This window comes from Lissotriton helveticus, chromosome 1_2 (assembly GCF_964261635.1).
Source record: "Lissotriton helveticus chromosome 1_2, aLisHel1.1, whole genome shotgun sequence".
In the NCBI taxonomy this organism is placed as follows: Eukaryota; Metazoa; Chordata; class Amphibia; order Caudata; family Salamandridae; genus Lissotriton; species Lissotriton helveticus.
In genome coordinates, this window is record NC_136058.1 from 103,387,132 (window position 1) to 103,405,449 (window position 18,318).

The window sequence follows — 18,318 nt, forward strand, 5'->3', positions numbered from 1 at the left end:
CACATCCTGGCCACGCTTCCCCAACAGCGGAACCTGCTCTCTCAATCTTGTAATGTGGAGACACTGCAGGCGCGGATTATCTATCTGGAGTCAAATGCGTGGCGCAGCTATACTGCAAACTCAACCCGCCATCTTGGGCGTGGGTCTGATGTACGAGTGACACCCCAGCCATGCACATCGCATGACAGGACATTATTCCTGTATGTGCATGTCCTATAACACCTAAAAACTGCATGTGTACTAAAACCAGAACATGCAGGCTGCTCGCTATTCCACATCAAATGTAAGGTTGTTCATATATGATGTAAACAAAGCCATCTAAAGCATAAACACTCATCGATTTATAGAGAATGGTGATTGGGGATTCAGAACCTGCTGTATCACATAGATGGTAGTTGTAGGTTACATACAACTTATCACGTATTTTAACGATACAACAAATAGTTACTTGATTGTTCATAGTTGGCATTGTACAGTGTGTATATATATCATTGAACCGCTGGGATAGCTACATTCATTGTTGCACATGGTTCATAACTATGTAGCACCTCCTTTTCACAGTGTTAGACATCCCTGCTAGAAGTCAAAATAACATGCACAGAAATTACAGACATTTAAGTTAACAAAGCAAGACGTCTCATTTAATTAATGTTGTTCAAGCCAATATGGGTACTCTGGAGTAAATCCATCAATTTGCATTTCTTTCTGTCCAGGGTGTCTTTGATGTTTCCATCCCGACTGCCCAATGTGATCACTTAGGCAACTTGCCAGTAGTTCTCATTCTCGGTGTGTTTCATTTCCTCGAAGTAACAGACCCGTGGTGCTCCATCCACTTTACATCTGATTCTACTTCGAAGTTGGGCGATTCGTTGTCAAGTTATGTGGTTTGACCCACATACATTTTACTACAGGGGCATCTGATGACATATATAAAATTTCTAGTGTTGCAATTTGAGAATGCATTCAGGCTTCTGTATGTCCTTTTAACACCTTTGTGTTAGTAGTAAATCCACATACAATATAAACTCCACACCTGTGGTGACCAACCACTGCCGGGAGGCCCCAACGTGTTCTAATGTCGCGATTCCTTGGACCATCTTTGTGTGCTCTACGTAATCCCTGATATTTTTATTACGCTTGAATTCAAAAAAGAGGACGTCCAAGACAGTGTCACAGACTTTGAAGAGCAGCAAGTAAGGAAAGATAAAAACATAATTTAAAAGAATGTTTATCTTTTGTTTGGACTTTCATGACCTATCCAAAATCAGCTAGCAAACCACAGTTTGGGAAACACTGATTTACACTGTAGGAAGATGAAGTGTAGGTGCGTACCATCTACCTTTACATGGTTGATAAGAGAGACAGCTGCAAACAAGGACCATTTGTTCTAATGTCTACTTTGGCTGTTACCCAAGAAAACATCATGCATTCGTGCTTTGCAGAAATTGACTGCAATGACATTCACAAGTCTGATACAGTTTAAGTGGCACGCCAAGCTGGACTTGCCACTACCAAAAAGAAGCTTTTAAAGAACCTACGAAAGGCACTGCTTTGAACTGGCCATGTGCAGCTGTTGTGATAAACTGGTCTGTATCGCACCTACAGAGGGGTTTAGGTAGGAGCATAGCTCCTCCTGGAGGCTGCTCTAGAAGGTCACAGACCCCAGCCCACCACGGAAAAACCTACCAAGAGAAAGAAAACAATGATAATACACAAGAATTTGTCCCCATCTCCCTTTCCCTCCCACAAAGAGGGGAATAAGAGCTCAAAACAAGACTTACCAAAGAGAGAAAAGAAGATTTCAAAACCTTGTAAATTTGATAAAGGACAGAGCTCTTTATTTTGGGATCCTTTCACAGACCAGAAAAAACACGTGGGGACTACAACTGTGTTGTTTGCTGGTATTGTTGTGGTTCAAGTCCAGCCTTAAGGTGATAGAGCAGTTTTTCTATTTTTCTATGTGAGACTACGCCTAGAACAATTTATTTTCGTTTTTCTCACTTTTTAAATGGGGAAAGGAAGAAATGTAAATATATATATTTTTAATTCAATTTGCAGTTTAAATTGACCTCTTTTTAAACTGCTACTAATTTTGTTCTAAAAATGTATAAAGTACATGATGGGTGCTTATAGGCATATCGCTAATTTTGCTTTGTTAGGGAGTTAGTCATGCTCCTTTTAAAAGCGTTCCGACAATATAGTGTTTATGAACATTAATGAAGATAACTGGAAATGGAAGTAACACAAATTATTGATACGTTCCTATTAAAAACACTGCAAGTCAACATTGTACATCAGCTTTATTTTAAGTACTCACTTTCAGAACTAGCTTCCACCTTAGAAACATCTTCCTCTTGCACTGGAACACTGATGTCCTGAAAATCTTCTCTCCGCTCAGTGAAACATTCACATTCCAAGCATCGTGTTCTCAGCACCAACTGGCCTTGAAACAGTTTTTCCACCAATTCAAGAGTGTCAAGCTCTGTCAAAAAGTAAGTTAAGAGCATACATGACAATATGCAGAAATGCTTTACTTAAATTCTAAATACTGCCGGAGGTGTAGCTGCTCACTGGTGTATTCTTTGCTTGAATTGGTTGGTCCCTGGAATTTAGTCTAAAAGCCCCAATGAGAATACTAAAGCTCATATAAGCCCTTACTTTCCACCTCAAATTAAACAGCAACTATGTGTTGCACAGAACTATGGTTCCCTCTTTTTTTTTTATAGACCAGATCCATTAAATTATGGTTTGAGGTCAGTACTCAAAGTGAAAATCTGAATTGCCCTTTGCTACTGATGGCATTAGAATTTACAACATGACGCACACTTTATCTTGCGCATTCATAGTCCTCCATCCTCTTCATAAAATGAGACATCTAATAGAGCTAAGTTGCCAGAAGATAGATTGGGAAACTCTCCGAAATCCCATGCCCTATTATGACAGCTGTAGATTGGGAACTGTGATTACCTCAAAGAAGATGGGGTTACATTTCCAATAATACAGTGAAATAATGTATTATGTTCCAGGATATTCTGCATTATATCACAATATTCCTCACATGAACTTCAGGAAGAAGAGAGCATGCTCGCCCTTCACATAATCCTCATTATGCCAAAGTGGAAGTTGGCATAAACAAACCATCAAAGAGTCCAGGTGGCTGCTCTTCAAATACAATTAATGGCACAAGGTCTTGAGGTGATGCACTGCTTTGGACATAACCTTGATCATGGACAAAGGATTAAGGTCTTGTAAATAATGTCTTACAAATTAACTTTAATATCTAATAACTGAAAATGAAGGTTTTCTATTACCCATTTAAACTTAACTTTATTTAGAGACCCCGAAATGATCAAGGCAAAACTGGCCGAGTCAGTATTGAATACTATAACCTGTAGATAAGACCAGATGACAGCAGCAAGCGCTTTAACTCACTAAGCACTAGATCAAAAGAACCTTCACTGCAGGTCAGTAGTGCTGCATAAGTAGGCTTCCAACTAGTACTTATGTTCAGCGACCCTTAATCTGATGATCCACTAACTTGCATTTGCCGTAACTATATTTCGGTCCCTGCATTATAGGGACCTCTGCACAGGACGTCTCTTGCTTTCTATAAGACCGCTATCAAGGAACAACACATCATAGAATTATTTCAATAATTTACCACACTTCTACACTAAACCACGAACTGTAAACATGTTTATATGAAATATAATCGTTGGAACTGCTGTGCCTATGCTGAACATCCACCATAACGCCACAATAGACATATGCGCCAAGAACTCGTGTTAGCACCCGCAGAAGAAATATTTTTCCCAGGTGGGTTCGGATTAATCTCTAATGGATATCCTGCCCGTACAAAGGGGACAGAGACCAAGAGAAAGGATTACTGTGCTGGTAACTGAATTGTGCGTTACTGAACATAGAGTCAGTAACTGCGGTTACTTATTTGCTCTGGGAATTATAGGCTAAAGCCACGGCTCAGGCTGAAGGGTTGGGGGGATGGAGTGGTGTATTCTTCGTGAAGCCTCCAGTTCAAGAGACTCTAGTGCCTTTTGGAAGGCAGTTAATGCACCTTTTTTTAGGGATGAAGAAGTAGCGAGGTGGCAATTCCAGAGCACCAGTGGACAGAGCATTTCTCCAAGCTGCACGATGAGCCGTGCTCAGGGCCATATGATAATACAATTACTGTGGCAGAGCCAGGTAACTCCCTAATGGTTTTAGGACACTTGCTCCACTTTGAGCTAAACGAAGTAAATTCAGCCATTGCCTCAAGTACGGGCGGGAAGGCAGCTGGGCCCGATGGTGTCCCTGTTGACATCTTTAAAGCTAATTCCATCTTGTGGGGCCCATTGCTGACAAGTGTTTAATGCCCGTATCTCCGCCGGTCTTTTTTCGACATGGTACAAGTCCATCCTGGTACCAATATTTAACAAGCATTTGCATAGCCAATAGGTCTCGCCTTTGGCACCTTAGAAGTGTTTAGCCACGCAACAGTTTGTGTTGTTGCACCAAGGATATTGTGCTGCATAACTAAATACTTAGAGGGTCCCAAAAGCGAGACCTATTGGCAATGCCAATGCTTGTTTAACTAGTGCAGCTCGCCTAACTCGAACTTGACTGCACACAACAGAATATATTTATTTAAAAGCAGAGCAACTAGTTTTGCTGCGGGAACAAGCATGCACACGCTGCATGTTCTCTTTTGCTAAATATACGTTAGGCTCGTCTCACTATCCCTTGTTTGACCGCCTCCACCACCCTACTGTGATCGCTGTTTTTTCCTTACAGTGCACAAACCACATTATTTTTTTTTTTTTTTTTTTACAATCAGACATGGCGGCTACACGTCTTGCTACGCACCAGTCGCCCAAAAATATACCTTGATGTTAATAAACCATTCCATTCCAATTTCATTGATAATTTGAAAAGCATGTGCTACTACGATTACATAACTTTGTGGGGAAACAGATATGGGAAACACGCTTTTCCGTAGCGTTCAGTAATTGCCTGTTCCTTTCATATTTTATGCACAGCTTTTATTTAAACGTTTTTTTTTACTTTTGTACCGGCACTCCAAGGTATCGGAGCGCTGGCTCGATACCGGTTCGCTGGCATCAAAGTCGCTCACACCAGCCATTGCATCCGATCCTCTCCATTGACCTGTTCTGCCTTATCCCTCCTCCCCGCGCTAATCACAGGCATAACGGGATCAGCATTTTGGTGTAGGCAACGTTATCCATTGTATATGGAAGACGCTCTTCGGATGATTATTGAGTTGCAAATAGTCCCCAATAACTTAGAAGTTCCTGCTGATAAGACAGAAAAGATTTAATGTTGAGCGACATTGGCACCAAGTGAGGCGCCGCTTTGTTTGCATTTTATTTTACAGCGCAAACCCGACCCGAAGCTATTTCACTAGAAACATACACTACTTTAAATTGCTCATATTAACAATAGCCTAGTTCATAAAATTCACCTACAGTTTAATATGTATCCGACTTTAGCAACTCACAAGATTTTCTGCCATACTCATTGGAAGTGGTTTCTGCCAGACGATCCCAGGAACACTCATATTTGTGTCAATCTGCACTTGTGTACACTTCCGTTTCTAAAATTTGATGCGACATGCATTTGTAACAGTTTTTTGTTTATGTACTAACACGTATTTTTCCCTTTCAAGAAACCGCCACTCCGAAACCTCTGCCAATTAAGATGTTCCCTCCCAACTCCCACCATTAAAATAGATTTATTCCTGCTTTTCACAATAGTATAGCTAAAACTTTTTTATGTGGTAACATCCTGCAATAAAATTCAATTCCAAATGACTAGCAAACATGTGGCTGTGGCTGAAGCCGGGTTTTTGCAAGTGATGGTAAGATTTGGCAGCTGCCCACGAGCGCCGAGACTTACAGGCCGCTCATAAGCGCCAGCGAGACATGCGGTCGCAAGCGAGCAACAGTGTGACTTGTCAACTGCCGGCAAGCACCAGCGAAACTTACCAGAAGTCAGGTCACGGAGTCCTGAAAAGGAGGGAGTACAGGCGGATAAATCATCAAAACAGGGGCATTGTCCAATGGCAGGCCTTCATTTCGCGAGGCCGGCCAATGGCAGAAGGGGCGTGGTTTCATGCCCCTTCTTGTTTACAAAACTCTCGCCTGCAGCAGCGCATGCGCTGCTACGCAGGCTTCGACCTAAAAAAGGAGATAGGTCTGACCCAGCCTGTTATCATCAGATATCTCTGTTGGACTCAACTGTGAAAATTATGGGCCGGGTCATTTTGAATAGACTCTAGGATTGGGCGGAGGAAAGGTCAGTGTTGAGTGATTTACAGTTTGGCTTCCATAAGAAGCTAGGCACTGCTGAGCAAGGCTTGAATTTAGAAATGATATTGAATAAATATGTTTAAGCAAAAAGGGGAGCCCTGTATTTGGCATTTGTCGATCTATCATCGGCATTTGACTGTGTGAGGCACAATGAACTATGGTTGATTTTAGAGGAGCAGGGTGTTGAAGCAGTTTTAATTTCCTTTCTAAGAGTTATATTTAGGGGCAAATGCTAGGGTCCGATGTGGGGTGGGTGGGGAATGCATGGGTCTTCTTAATGTAAGACGTGGTGTGTGGCAAGGCTGCGTCCTCGCCCGTTCCTCTTCACCTTATATATAAACGACCTTGAAAGGATTTTAGTTAAGGAATGTAACGACCTCCCTGTGGCTGGTAAACGTCCTATACCCGCATTGTTATAGGCTGACGATGCGGTCCTAATGGCTCGCACACCACTAGGACTCCAAAGAGTTGTATCCAGCTTTACGAATTTTATGACAGAACGGGGACTTACTACTAATTCAAATAAAACATTTATTATGAATTGCGGAGCTGGATGTATTAAGACTAGAACAATTTTTATCGAGGGGAAACGGATCGAAAACACCAAGATATTTCCCTATTTAGTGATTTTATTTGACCGTACGGGGTCATGGGTGCAGGTTGTAAAAACTAGGAGACTACTGTACATTAAAACTATCTGCACTCGTAAACTTTAGTAGGAAATTAGGTAGACGTCCCACGGTGGAGCTATTGAATATTTAGAAGGCAAAAAGTGTTACCGTAGCTTCATATGGAGCGGGAGTTTGGGGACACGCGGATGTAAGCTCCCTTCAGGTAGCTGAAAACACATTTTTTAGATTTTTATTAATGGTCCCTAATGGCACTCCTCCTTCATATGCCATACAGAACTAGGTTTGCCATATTTGGAAGATATTTTAAAGACTCAGCCAGTTCTGTTGTGGCATAGGAGAAGGACAACAGAGGAAACACAGTTTAATTGTGGGATCTTATTAGACTGTACGGGCCTAGATGGAGTGGCAAACATTAGATGGCTGTCCTATGTTAAAATGTTTTTATATAATTTAGGCCATCAAGAATTTTATGATTATCCGCACACCATGGCAAGGCACTCCAGGAAAGAACTTAAGAACGATTGTTTGCGCCATCTGAGTGAACAAAGAATGAATGCTGAATTGAGTAAGGTTACAGGTACAAGCACACAACCTTACATTAACAACTTTTAAAATCCAGCCATACTTATGCCTTGTAACTAATGATTATGATAAATTTGTATTGATGAGTTTCCGCATTGGGACTCTATACAGATCCTTAAGTTTACCAACTATTAATGACTGGTCAAAACAGCTATGTAAATGCCTGTGTGACGATATTTCTGATCAGTCCACCATACAGGTTTTATTTTTCTGTAAATTCTATTCTGTACAGAGGAAAAGGTGGATTGTTCCAGTCTTAAAAACACTTGGTATGAGGTTGTGTCGCCCAGCTTTAGTGGCTCTCCAACAGTTAGACACAATATTTGTTGTAGTCTCCGTTTCCGCCTTTTTTAAAAATGTTGTTAGATATAGGAAATCGATTGTGATGTGACAATTATGACAATTACATTTTTGCTGTGTATTAAGAATGGTCTTAATTGGTGTAAATATTGATATCTCCCCTGTATATTTTTAAAATGTTTTTATTGTGTGCTTTTATGGTTATTTATATGTAACTGAATAAAGCTTTTTATTGATTGATTGGTGCATTTGGAGGTAAAAGGAATTTTAGACAGTACAAGATTAGAATGTTGACATTTCTACCCCAATGTGCGCTTTACACAGGATCATCATCAGGAATGAGTCAATGACAGCTTACGAGTAGGAACTCAGAGAAAAGGGAGAAGTCATACGCAAACTTGCTCAAACAGGCAAAAAAAATGGAATGGGAGCCAGCTGTAAGTCCTATGGTACCCATTACGGTCAATACAAGAGCACAATTTATCAGGAAAAATCTAGCCATAAAGAAACTTTAGTCACCTGGCTACTTGAAACAAATATTTTCCTACCTTTATATAAAAAACGAAGCTGTAAAAAAATTCAACCCACTGGTGGTAGAGATGGATTGCATTTTCAATCCAAATGTTCTAACATGTTTAGGATATCAGGAAATCATTAAAAAAAATGGATCCTTGAAACCCCAGATCCCCCAGATTGAAGTGAGCTAAAGATTACCATTTATACTAAAGGAACATGTCACAAATGCATTCCAGGAGAGACGGTTCTTGGAAAGGTATTAGATTTACGATTAAATAAAACAAACTTCTCATGACATTCTATTCCGATTTTCTGTCAATTTTGCTCACCTTTTCTTGTTGCAGGGGACATCTCAATACTCTTCCCTGCAATGGGCACTGCAGCAGGAGGCGCTGCCTGTACACTATTTTCCTTCACAGCCTCTTCTTCGCGGCCCGATTTGTTAATTTCCTTTGAAAGTGTTTTAGTCCCGGAACTTATTGATAACTTGCCTAGACTGCAGAATTTCGATAAAATGCTGGGCTGTTTCCCGGAAGACTTCAACCAGCTTAACTTAGACTTCTTCTCAGTAGGACGAGTGCTTTCATTTTCAGTACAACTTTTAATGGCTGCCTCGGATTTAATTTGCTGGATTCCACCCGCAGACTTTCGCTTTGATCTTCTCAACTTGCTTAGTTCCTCTGGTTTTTGCTCCGAGAAACTTTTAGATTTTTTCTTTGCATTCCCGGCCTCGGTGTCACTTTTCCGCTTTCCATTTTTTAATGTTTCTTCTGATACATCTGCATGTCCGTCTGCCACAAGCTGGTCTGTCTCACTGGAAATGTCACTTTCAACATTCGCATTGGATACCTTTGGCAAACCTGGAATGGGCTCCTCCGCAGGTAAACATTTCGATTCCTCCTTCTTCAGCATTTGACAGGTTTCCTCAATGCAGCCCAAGATACACTGCAACACTTCCTGAGCATCATGCTGTTCATAGCCTTCATACATAGGATTGAGTTCCCTTGAAGGAAGAGAAAGGTCTTTTAATACAGCGCTTCTAAACGTAGCCACATAATGAATATTTGCATCGAAGTATTAAGACAAACTAAAAGCAACTTAACAATTAACAAAGGTTTCATTAAAGTAATATATTTTAGTAGCAGATTTTTTCAAGTATAATATCCTACAGGGTGATGAGCCTCCCTGGTGGCAATATTATTTTCAGAAGTACCATTTACGTCCGATGATTTAACTTCAATCCTAGCTGTACCAACGAGGAAGCTTTCGCTGAATTTGTTGTGGCCGCAACAGCAAAGTTTAAGATTCACTGAACAATCTGACACAAGCCTTTATAGAGATTACAAAACACTTGGGTAGATAAGGACGTTCATCACTCGTGTTACTGTTGTATACAAACATGGTGTACTGTTAAATGTATAGGTATTCATATTTAGTTATTTCTCTCGTAGCCATCAATGCTGCCACCACCATCAATACGGTCTGTTGTTTTTGGCTATTATCCCAATTTTCAGATCCTACTCAATGTCATCTTATTTCGCCACCATAAAAACTAAGGAACAGTTACGGTATTAATTCTACATAATTCTACACATTTTCTGGGCTGCAACCTGTAGATGAGCCAACACCTTTCGACATACGATTTCATTGACTTAACTCCAGACGAGATACCCTAGAATAACATGTTTGCCTAAGGATTCTATATACATTCCTGGTTATCTGCTTCTAGAGACTGGCTTAAACTCCCATATGTACTATTTATCCGACATGTTAACTGGGAGTTGGAGCACGGATTCTACATTTATTTCCTCCAAAAACTTTTTGTGGCCATATCTGCTTAAATAAATGTATAATGTCTGTTAAAGATTATGGTAAGCAAATTTGCTCCTAAGACAAGCCCTCGATGTGTAGAAGTTAATTTGCAGCAATTTGCTACGAGTGCAGGTAATTTCACTTTTTTTGCAGGTACACTGGGTCTCCACCACTTCCAGTGAAAGCTCTGTTAAGATGGGCCGGGGTGATACTGGGCAGCCCACTGGCTCCCTGCTTTTAGGAACTCCCTCAACTACTGCTGCAATCTTAAAACAGCGAGAATCGCGTAGATCATGATTCAAGCTCACTTAAGCTCTACACTTGACGGAGTCACCAACAAGAACCAAGAGTCAGGGCACAATTTTAAATCTTCCCTGAAACCATCAACTGGTCATATAGCTTTAAATAAATAGCGGCACTTTCCTTTAAGTTATAGGCATTCACTATACCTATTTAAGCTCTTCTCCAAGGGAGTTTAGTCTAGGGACAAGGAAAAAGGCAGACCGGTTAAGGAGTCTTTCTGAGGCATCTCTAGTGTGGACAATTAGAGCCCAAATGGAGCCCAAATGGAGCCTATGCCAGGACCCCTGTCCCCACTTTACATCAAACCTTAACCCTATCTATGACTTGTTTCAATAGGACTACATTTATTGGCTTTTCACTCCATTTCCCTCTCTTGAGAGTTGTTCCCAAAGGCTTCTGGTGAAATCATTAATCCTTCAGGATACTATTGTGCCATCTACAGATATCCTGTGGGAGTCCCATATCCACTTCCGAGTTAGCTCCTATCAGCACCAGTTAGGCGGCCTTGGTGCACATAAGGATTTACTGGGCCTCAAGTGTCATAACCGAGTCAGTTTCATCTGGGGTTCCAGGACCGTCCTACTATAAACCCTGAAAACAGAGCACCAAGTCCATCTCTTACCACCCGACTTTCGGTAGTGGGCTCAGAAGTCCAAGGCTTTCTTAGAAAAGTGGTGTGGGGAGAATCACACCTCAGTACTACACAATGTAGTATTTAAAATTGGTGGGCCAACCAGTGCTTTATCTTAGATAAGAACATGTTCTATACACAATACTACACAACAACTTTGGGAAAATAGGCAATGCTCACAGTGATTAAGTGATTCAGCTTCTGTCTTGAATGAAAAAAAAACATTGATCAATCCACAAGTGTCTAGTGCCCACTGTCACGCTTGCTTGTTGCGCTGCGGATGGCAGTAGTGTAAGTGCTCAGGTGTGCAAACAGTTGCTGTAAGCCCTAGCGGAAATTTTATCTTGAGACTGGTGTCTAACACAGAGGGCAGGAGCATGAACACAAACTTGGAATTTCTGTTCCCGTATTATACTCTTAATGGTTTGTGGACTCTAAAGTATGTCTTCGACTCAGCAGGAAGATGGGGTGGGGCTGAGAATCTCCTACTTGGAAAACCACACAAGTGCACAAGAAAGGAGGTAAGCCTTCACACTTTTTGCTAATTAGCATATTGGGAGCAGCACCACTTGTGGAACAAGAAAGCAGGACATACCAAAAGCCTCCTCTGGACATAAAGACCACGGTCTCTGGTCCTCTAACAACCCAGAGTCTCACTCAAAAAAAAAGCTTCAGAAATGCCTCTTCTGGCAGGCTACCTCCAACAACCATTTTTGTACACCATCTCAACAGTGGAGAACCCAAAATGGATTCCAACATGCCAACAATCATCTGTCATACATGCTCCAGATTGATCCAGTTATGTTCATACTGTGCCCCAAATATGCAGTAACCATGTGCACAGAATGCTGCAAAGTACCCTGTGTTTTATCCGCAAATTGTTTGGCAGACAATTGCAATACACCACAGCATACGTGCATGATCGCTGGGTGCATCAAGGATAAAAACAAATCAAAATTTCCAGTAAAAAACTGACTTTGTGGATAATTGAGGCCAAGAGAGCACAGCCCTTCACATCCCAACAAGTCTAGAAACCCACTACTGTGACATCTATGGTTAACCTTGGGTTGGAGTAGTTTCGGTCCTGTAACTCCAGTTCTGTAGTAGGGGTATCTCTGTTATAGTCATAAGCGCACGCCCTCCTCCCCGGTGGAGAAAGATGTTCATGTTCGGAATGCTACAGGTCTAGCGTGATACGCCTTCAAAAAGAACTGAAAGTAAATGGGATCTGCAGGGCATTCTGGGATACTGAGAAAGTGCTAGAAAGTTTTCTTTAAGGCACGGTATCCCTTTTTGAGCCACATAATGGCAGCATATGGGGCTTGTCTGTCCGCCCCTTCCTCTCTATCATTCCAGAGGCTTTGTTGGTAAAAGGGGAAGTTTTTCTCTATGAGGAAAACTTAGCAGGCAGTGCTGTTTGTTGTTTTGGTGGAATGTTTAGTTGAAGTACTGGACAGTGTAGCCTGTGGATATAGGCTGCATTATTTGTCTTTAAATTCTCTCTTAAGTGTCTGAGCAGGACTGCATTTTAAGACAACTTAAGAGATTATTTTTGATTGCTCCGGGGTCCACGCTCATGAGCGGGACTATTCACTATATTATGACTATAACAGAGATACCCCTACTACAGAACTGGAGTTACAGGACAGAAACTACTCCTTCTGTAGTAGGGGGATCTCTGTGTATAGTCATAATCTAGTGAATAGAATGGCAAGCCCATCCCCACACCAAGCGGCGGTGGAGAAACAGAATACAACACCACTACTGTGCGAACAGATTTTGCAGCGAAGCCTGCCCAACCTGAGCGTCTGCCCTGGAATCAGTGTCCAGACAGTAATGCTTGGAAGTCGGTCCATACCTTTGCTAAGTGCCACCCTGCAGATTTCTGCAATGGGAACATTACGTAACAAAGCAGTCGTGGCAGCTTTGCCCCTGGTGGAATGAGCCTTAGGTTTACCCCCTAAGGTCTTATTAGCCTTTTGATAACACAATTGTATACAGGACACAATCCACCTCGAAATGGATTATTTAGAGGTGGCAAGACCTGTCCTGACTGACCCATAATTTATGAACAATTGGTCTGACCTACGAATATCCTTGGTTTTATCCAGATAAAATTTCAACACCCTCCTGACATCCAGGGAATGTAGAGACCTTTCCGCTGGAGAGGAAGGATTCTGAAAAAAAGTAGGTAAAGTTATGGTCTGGTTAACATGGAAATCAGAAATAACCTTAGGAAGAAATTTAGGGTGAGTACGCATAACAACCTTAGGAGCATGAAATACAGTATAAGGTTCTTGGCAACACAACGCCTGAATCTCACTCACCCTGCGGGCCGATGTAATGGCCACGAGGAACGCCGCCTTCCAGGACAGGTGCTGCAACGAAGCCTTATGAATAGGTTCAAAAGGTTCCTTCATCAATCTGGACAGCACCAAATTCAATTCCCATGAAGGCGAAGGAAGCCGAACAGGAGGAAATACTTTCTTCAAGCCTTCCAAAAAATCTTTGATCACAGGGATCTGGAAGAAGGAGGTCTGTGAAGGGCATTTCCTGTAGGCAGTCAGCGCAGCGAGATGAACCTTAATGGAATGAAAATTAAGGCCAGGCTGCGCCAAATGTAAAAGGTACGGAAGGATGACATCTTCCGTACATGTCGTTGGATCATAGTTCTTGGACTTGCACCAGATGCAAAATATCTTCCACTTGTACACATAAGAAGTCCTAGTGGAGGGTTTCTTGGCTTCCTTCAGTATGTCCATACAATCTGCAGGGAGATTCAAATGGCCATATTGCACTCTCTCAGGAGCCATGCCGCCAAACTCAAAGACGAGAGATCGGGGTGCACCATCTGCCCCCCGAACTTCGTGAGAAGGTCCTGCCGGCACGGCAGCCGAATGTGAGGAAGGAGAGACCGGTGAAGCAGGTCCGTGAACCACCACTGCCTGGGCCATTCAGGGGCAATCAGGACCATCCGCGCCCTGGACTGGGCCAGCTTGATGAGCACCGCCGGAATCAGGGGAATGGGTGGAAAAGCGTACAGAAAGCTGTTCGACCAGTTGATCCTTAACGCGTTCCCTGCTGGTAGTACCTGGATGCGAAGTCTCGGCATTTGCTGTTTTCGGCAGTGGCGAACAGATCCACGTCCGGAGTGCCCCACCTGGCGAAGACGTCTCCGAGTACTTCGTTGTTTATGACCCATTCATGGTTTTCCTGGATCAGTCTGCTCAGTGCGTCCGCCTGAACATTCTGCACACCTGGTAGATAAGTAAGCCAGTGCCAGATCGCCTGAGCCTCCTGCGACAGGGTGCGCGATCTCGAGCCCCCTTGCTTGTTGAGGTAACACATCGTGGTCGTATTGTCCGCCTGTACAAGCAGAGAGTTGGTCTGGAAGGACAGATGAAAGGCCTTCAGCGCCAAGTGAACAGCTCTGAGTTCCAGAAAATTGATGTGATACGTGGACTCCGTCTGGGACCACGTTCCTTGGATCTGTAACTCCATGGAATGCGCTCCCCAGCCGTGGAGAGAAGCATCCGTCACGATAGTCTGAGTGGGAATGTCCTTGTGGAAGGGAACCCCCTTGAGAAGATTCTCCGCTGAACACCACCATTTCAGAGACTGTAGAGCATGCAGAGACAGTCGTATCTTGTTGTCCCAGCTTCCTCTCCTCTGGTCCCACTGATCCTCCAGACACTCCTGCAGCGGTCTCATGTGTAGCCGTGCGTGTGGCGTGAGGAAAATACAGGAGGCCATCGACCCCAGTAGAGAAGACACCGTCCTCACTGTCGTAGATGGAGCGGTCATAAGAGACGGAGCCTTCCGAAGGAGTGATAAACGTCTTTCCTCCGAAGGAGAAACGCTTGCTGACAGCGTATTGACGGAGGCTCCCAAGTAGTGTAGGCATTGGACCGGAGTCGGGACAGACTTGGACATGTTGATGTGCAACCCCAGCTTGTTTAAGAGAACGGACATCTTCTGGAAGTGCGCTTGAGCTTCCGAGAAGGAGGATGCCTTGATCAACCAATCGTCCAGGTACGGGTAGACAAACACCTTGTTCTTTCTCTGGTGTGCCGCTACCACTGCTATGCATTTGGAAAAGGTCCTGGGCGCAGACTTCAGCCCGAACGTCAACACTGTGTATTGATAGTGATTGGCGCTGACTTGTGTCGCAGGGTTTCTGTTCTCACACAGAACTGTGCACAGAGGAGTGGAACCTCGGCGAATTAGGGTGACCCAAAACTCACCTTAGTACCCAACTCACCCCTTACCGAGCTAGCTACAGTGTCTCATTGGACATATCAAACTCCCAATGCTTAGACAAACCAGAACATGAACTTACAGTACCTCCGGGTACGTGGAACTCATGAACACTCTTTTGTTATATTATTAGCTAAGAAGGTCTCTTTGGGTTGGTTTAGGGCGGGCAAATACCTTAGTGTCCTAGCATGAAGGAATCACATCAGCATACACCAGCTCTCTCTGCATGTGCATCGCATCAAAAGACTGTTCTATGTGTCTCATGCAAAGCAATATCAATCCCGCCTGAAGCCAGAGTTGGCAAAGGCTGCACTTGTGTTATGACTATGAAGGCGTGGAGATCAGACCTCATAACAATTCCATATCGTGTTGTTCCTGAAACTTCAGCACTCTTCGTGCAGACATAGTTTATTAAGCAAAGCTGATATCAGAGCAATAACATATTATTCTCACATAAACCACGGCAAACTACTAGGTTGAAAGCTAAGTCAACAATTAAGTGTCGTGTGCAGAAGTTGCAAGAATGGAAAATGGCGTTTAAACCTCAAATGTACCTATGCTAACTTAACACGATATAAGGATATTCAGGAGCTACATGACACCCCCCCCTTGATCCGAGAACGGACTAAATATGATAACAGAAGTGCCATCTCATGAGAGCAGAACTCAACAGTAAACGAGCATGATCCGAAACTAAACATTAAAAATTAATGCTAAAAAATAGCCCAAAAATATAACGTGGCTCAAGCCAATAGGCAAGGAAATAATAAAAAATTTGACAAATAAGTCAATAAAGTCAATGAAATGCTATTGATCAGCATGTCAATCCGAGGCAGTGTCTATGACAAAACTGTATATGCAAAGTAAGTAGCAACAGCCTCCAATAGGAAATCACTGTCCTCATCCGAAAACAGTTCAGCCATCCAATTTAAAAGATGAAAAGAGCATAGGTGTTCTCCCAGCACCGGATCCTCTATAACCATCAGAGGACAGCTCGGTGGGTTTTCAAGAAAACTTAGTTCCAAGAAATTCTGTGCTGCCGACAATATATCCCAGGGACCAATTAGTCCATGCGCCACTGCTAAGGCCATAATCCTCTCGTCAGAACAAACCAACTCGTGAGCAATGATAGGACTCATCAGCTGATTAAAATCGACGTCAGGAGAAACCGGTCCGCAGAGACACAAATCAATGGCCCAATGGAAATCACAGGTCAGGCAGTGAAATACAGGCTGGACACAGGTGAAATAGGAGAATCGAAAAGATAATCCATATGCCGCGCTCAATGTCGCCAACGGCAGTGTGCCATAATATTCAAGCATGCGGTTGCGAAACAGCGTCAGTAGCTGTTGCGCGGGGTCTTGCACAGGAAGGACATCCATATTTAAAAAGACAGAAAACCACTAGAGCGCCAGCCGCTAATGCAAGTAAAAATGGGAATCCTCCAAACAAGGATGAAAAAATAAAATGGAAGAAAGCAGGGATGACTCCAAAAATCTTTTCAAAGGAAGTCACGAGACCACTGCTAACAACTTTAAAAAAATGCGCTAGGCCTTTTGTGGAGGATGCGTTAAAGATAGTACGAACCATCGCTCCGAAATGCAAAGGCAAATCAGTATTCAAAAGAGCCTGAACCTCTGTACGGGTGTTTGCAATGTGAAGCACGAAAGTTTCACGGGCCGAGCTCAAGGCCACCTCTTTCTGGGACAAAAGAGCCCTTATTCTTGCCATGCCGCTGAATTCTGCTCCCAAGGTTGGTATCTGTGGCCAGATGGAAGACTCCCTATGTTCATGTGTGGGAGGATAAAGCACATTTCTGCAGCAAATAACCCGCTCACTTACTGTTACTATGAAAGCTATACCTTTAATTAACCCACAACAGTCTTCATTATTGAGCATTAAATAACTACCATTCTCTAATAATTTAAACGTGGGGATGATAGCAGGAAGTGGCGTGCCTTGTAAAACGCAAGCCATATTTGGTCGGTCCTTGTTGCATGAACCGTGTAACTGTATGTGTCTACACATTAAAGAGTGATCTGGCGTCTCAGTGCACTCCTCCCCTTTCAGATAAACTTCCTGGTCATCCTTAAAACATCTGTATGTGTATGGGAGTGACCAGACTTCATGAAGGAAACCGCTACCTAAAGGTTCATAGCGACCTATGGGTACATATTTCATACAATTTGAAAACTTATATAAAGCAAAAGACAGCGTTATTAAACCGTGGATAAGCCACGTTGCAGCAGTGGCTTCAGCCACGGAAAAAGGTAAGGATTCTAACCTTTCAATATGTAACATAGAAAAGGAAGCATCACGCATTGAAAGTAAGCGTTGTTTGTCAGTCAAATTAAACGGTGCAAATAAAGAAGAAACGTTCATGTACCCCCAGGGAACTTTACCCATTTTAAGAGTTTGAAGGGTCCATGCAAACTGCATGATTGATCGTAATTGATTTTGACCATGGTATAATACTGACACTTCATCATGCACAATATCGACAACTGACGACACAATATTATCCAATGTGTAAATTCTAGAAGAAAGCACGTTAATGCTATTGTCAACAACTGCAAGCACTTTCTCAAGATTCGCCTGATCAATAGCCCTAAGGCGTGTAGCAGCCTCAATCTGTGATAGTTTCCAAATTTCATTGTAAACCCCATATAACCACCTTTTCGACCTGCCACTAGCCGGGCCTTTAATGAAGTCATTCAAGTCCACGTCTGCATTGAGTTTAGATAGGTGAATCTTAACCGCAGGTAAGGTTGAATGTTTCAGCCAATTTTGACACAACTTGGCTACAGAATAAGAGGTGACAGTATGACCCAAGTTAAACCGGGGATCAGTTCTAACAGCTTTAAAACTGTCAGTTAAATTAAAAAATCTATTCTGGCAAGAATCAGCACTACGGTGCCAAAGCAGCCAACCCTTAGGATTCATACTGGAAATGTTAAAGGTG

The 18,318-nt window shown here is 42.7% G+C and overlaps 1 protein-coding gene across 1 annotated transcript in view; it reads right to left on the reverse strand.

Annotated features, from left to right (window-relative positions):
- Positions 1 to 18,318, reverse strand: part of USP1 (ubiquitin specific peptidase 1) — a 124,216-nt gene that overhangs the window by 44,485 nt on the left and 61,413 nt on the right. The window contains exons 5-6 of the mRNA XM_078669550.1: positions 8,683 to 9,356; positions 2,318 to 2,482 (exon numbers count right to left, since the gene is read on the reverse strand). Coding sequence (XP_078525676.1) covers positions 2,318 to 2,482; positions 8,683 to 9,356 — 839 coding nt within the window. The remainder of the gene's footprint in view (positions 1 to 2,317; positions 2,483 to 8,682; positions 9,357 to 18,318) is intronic.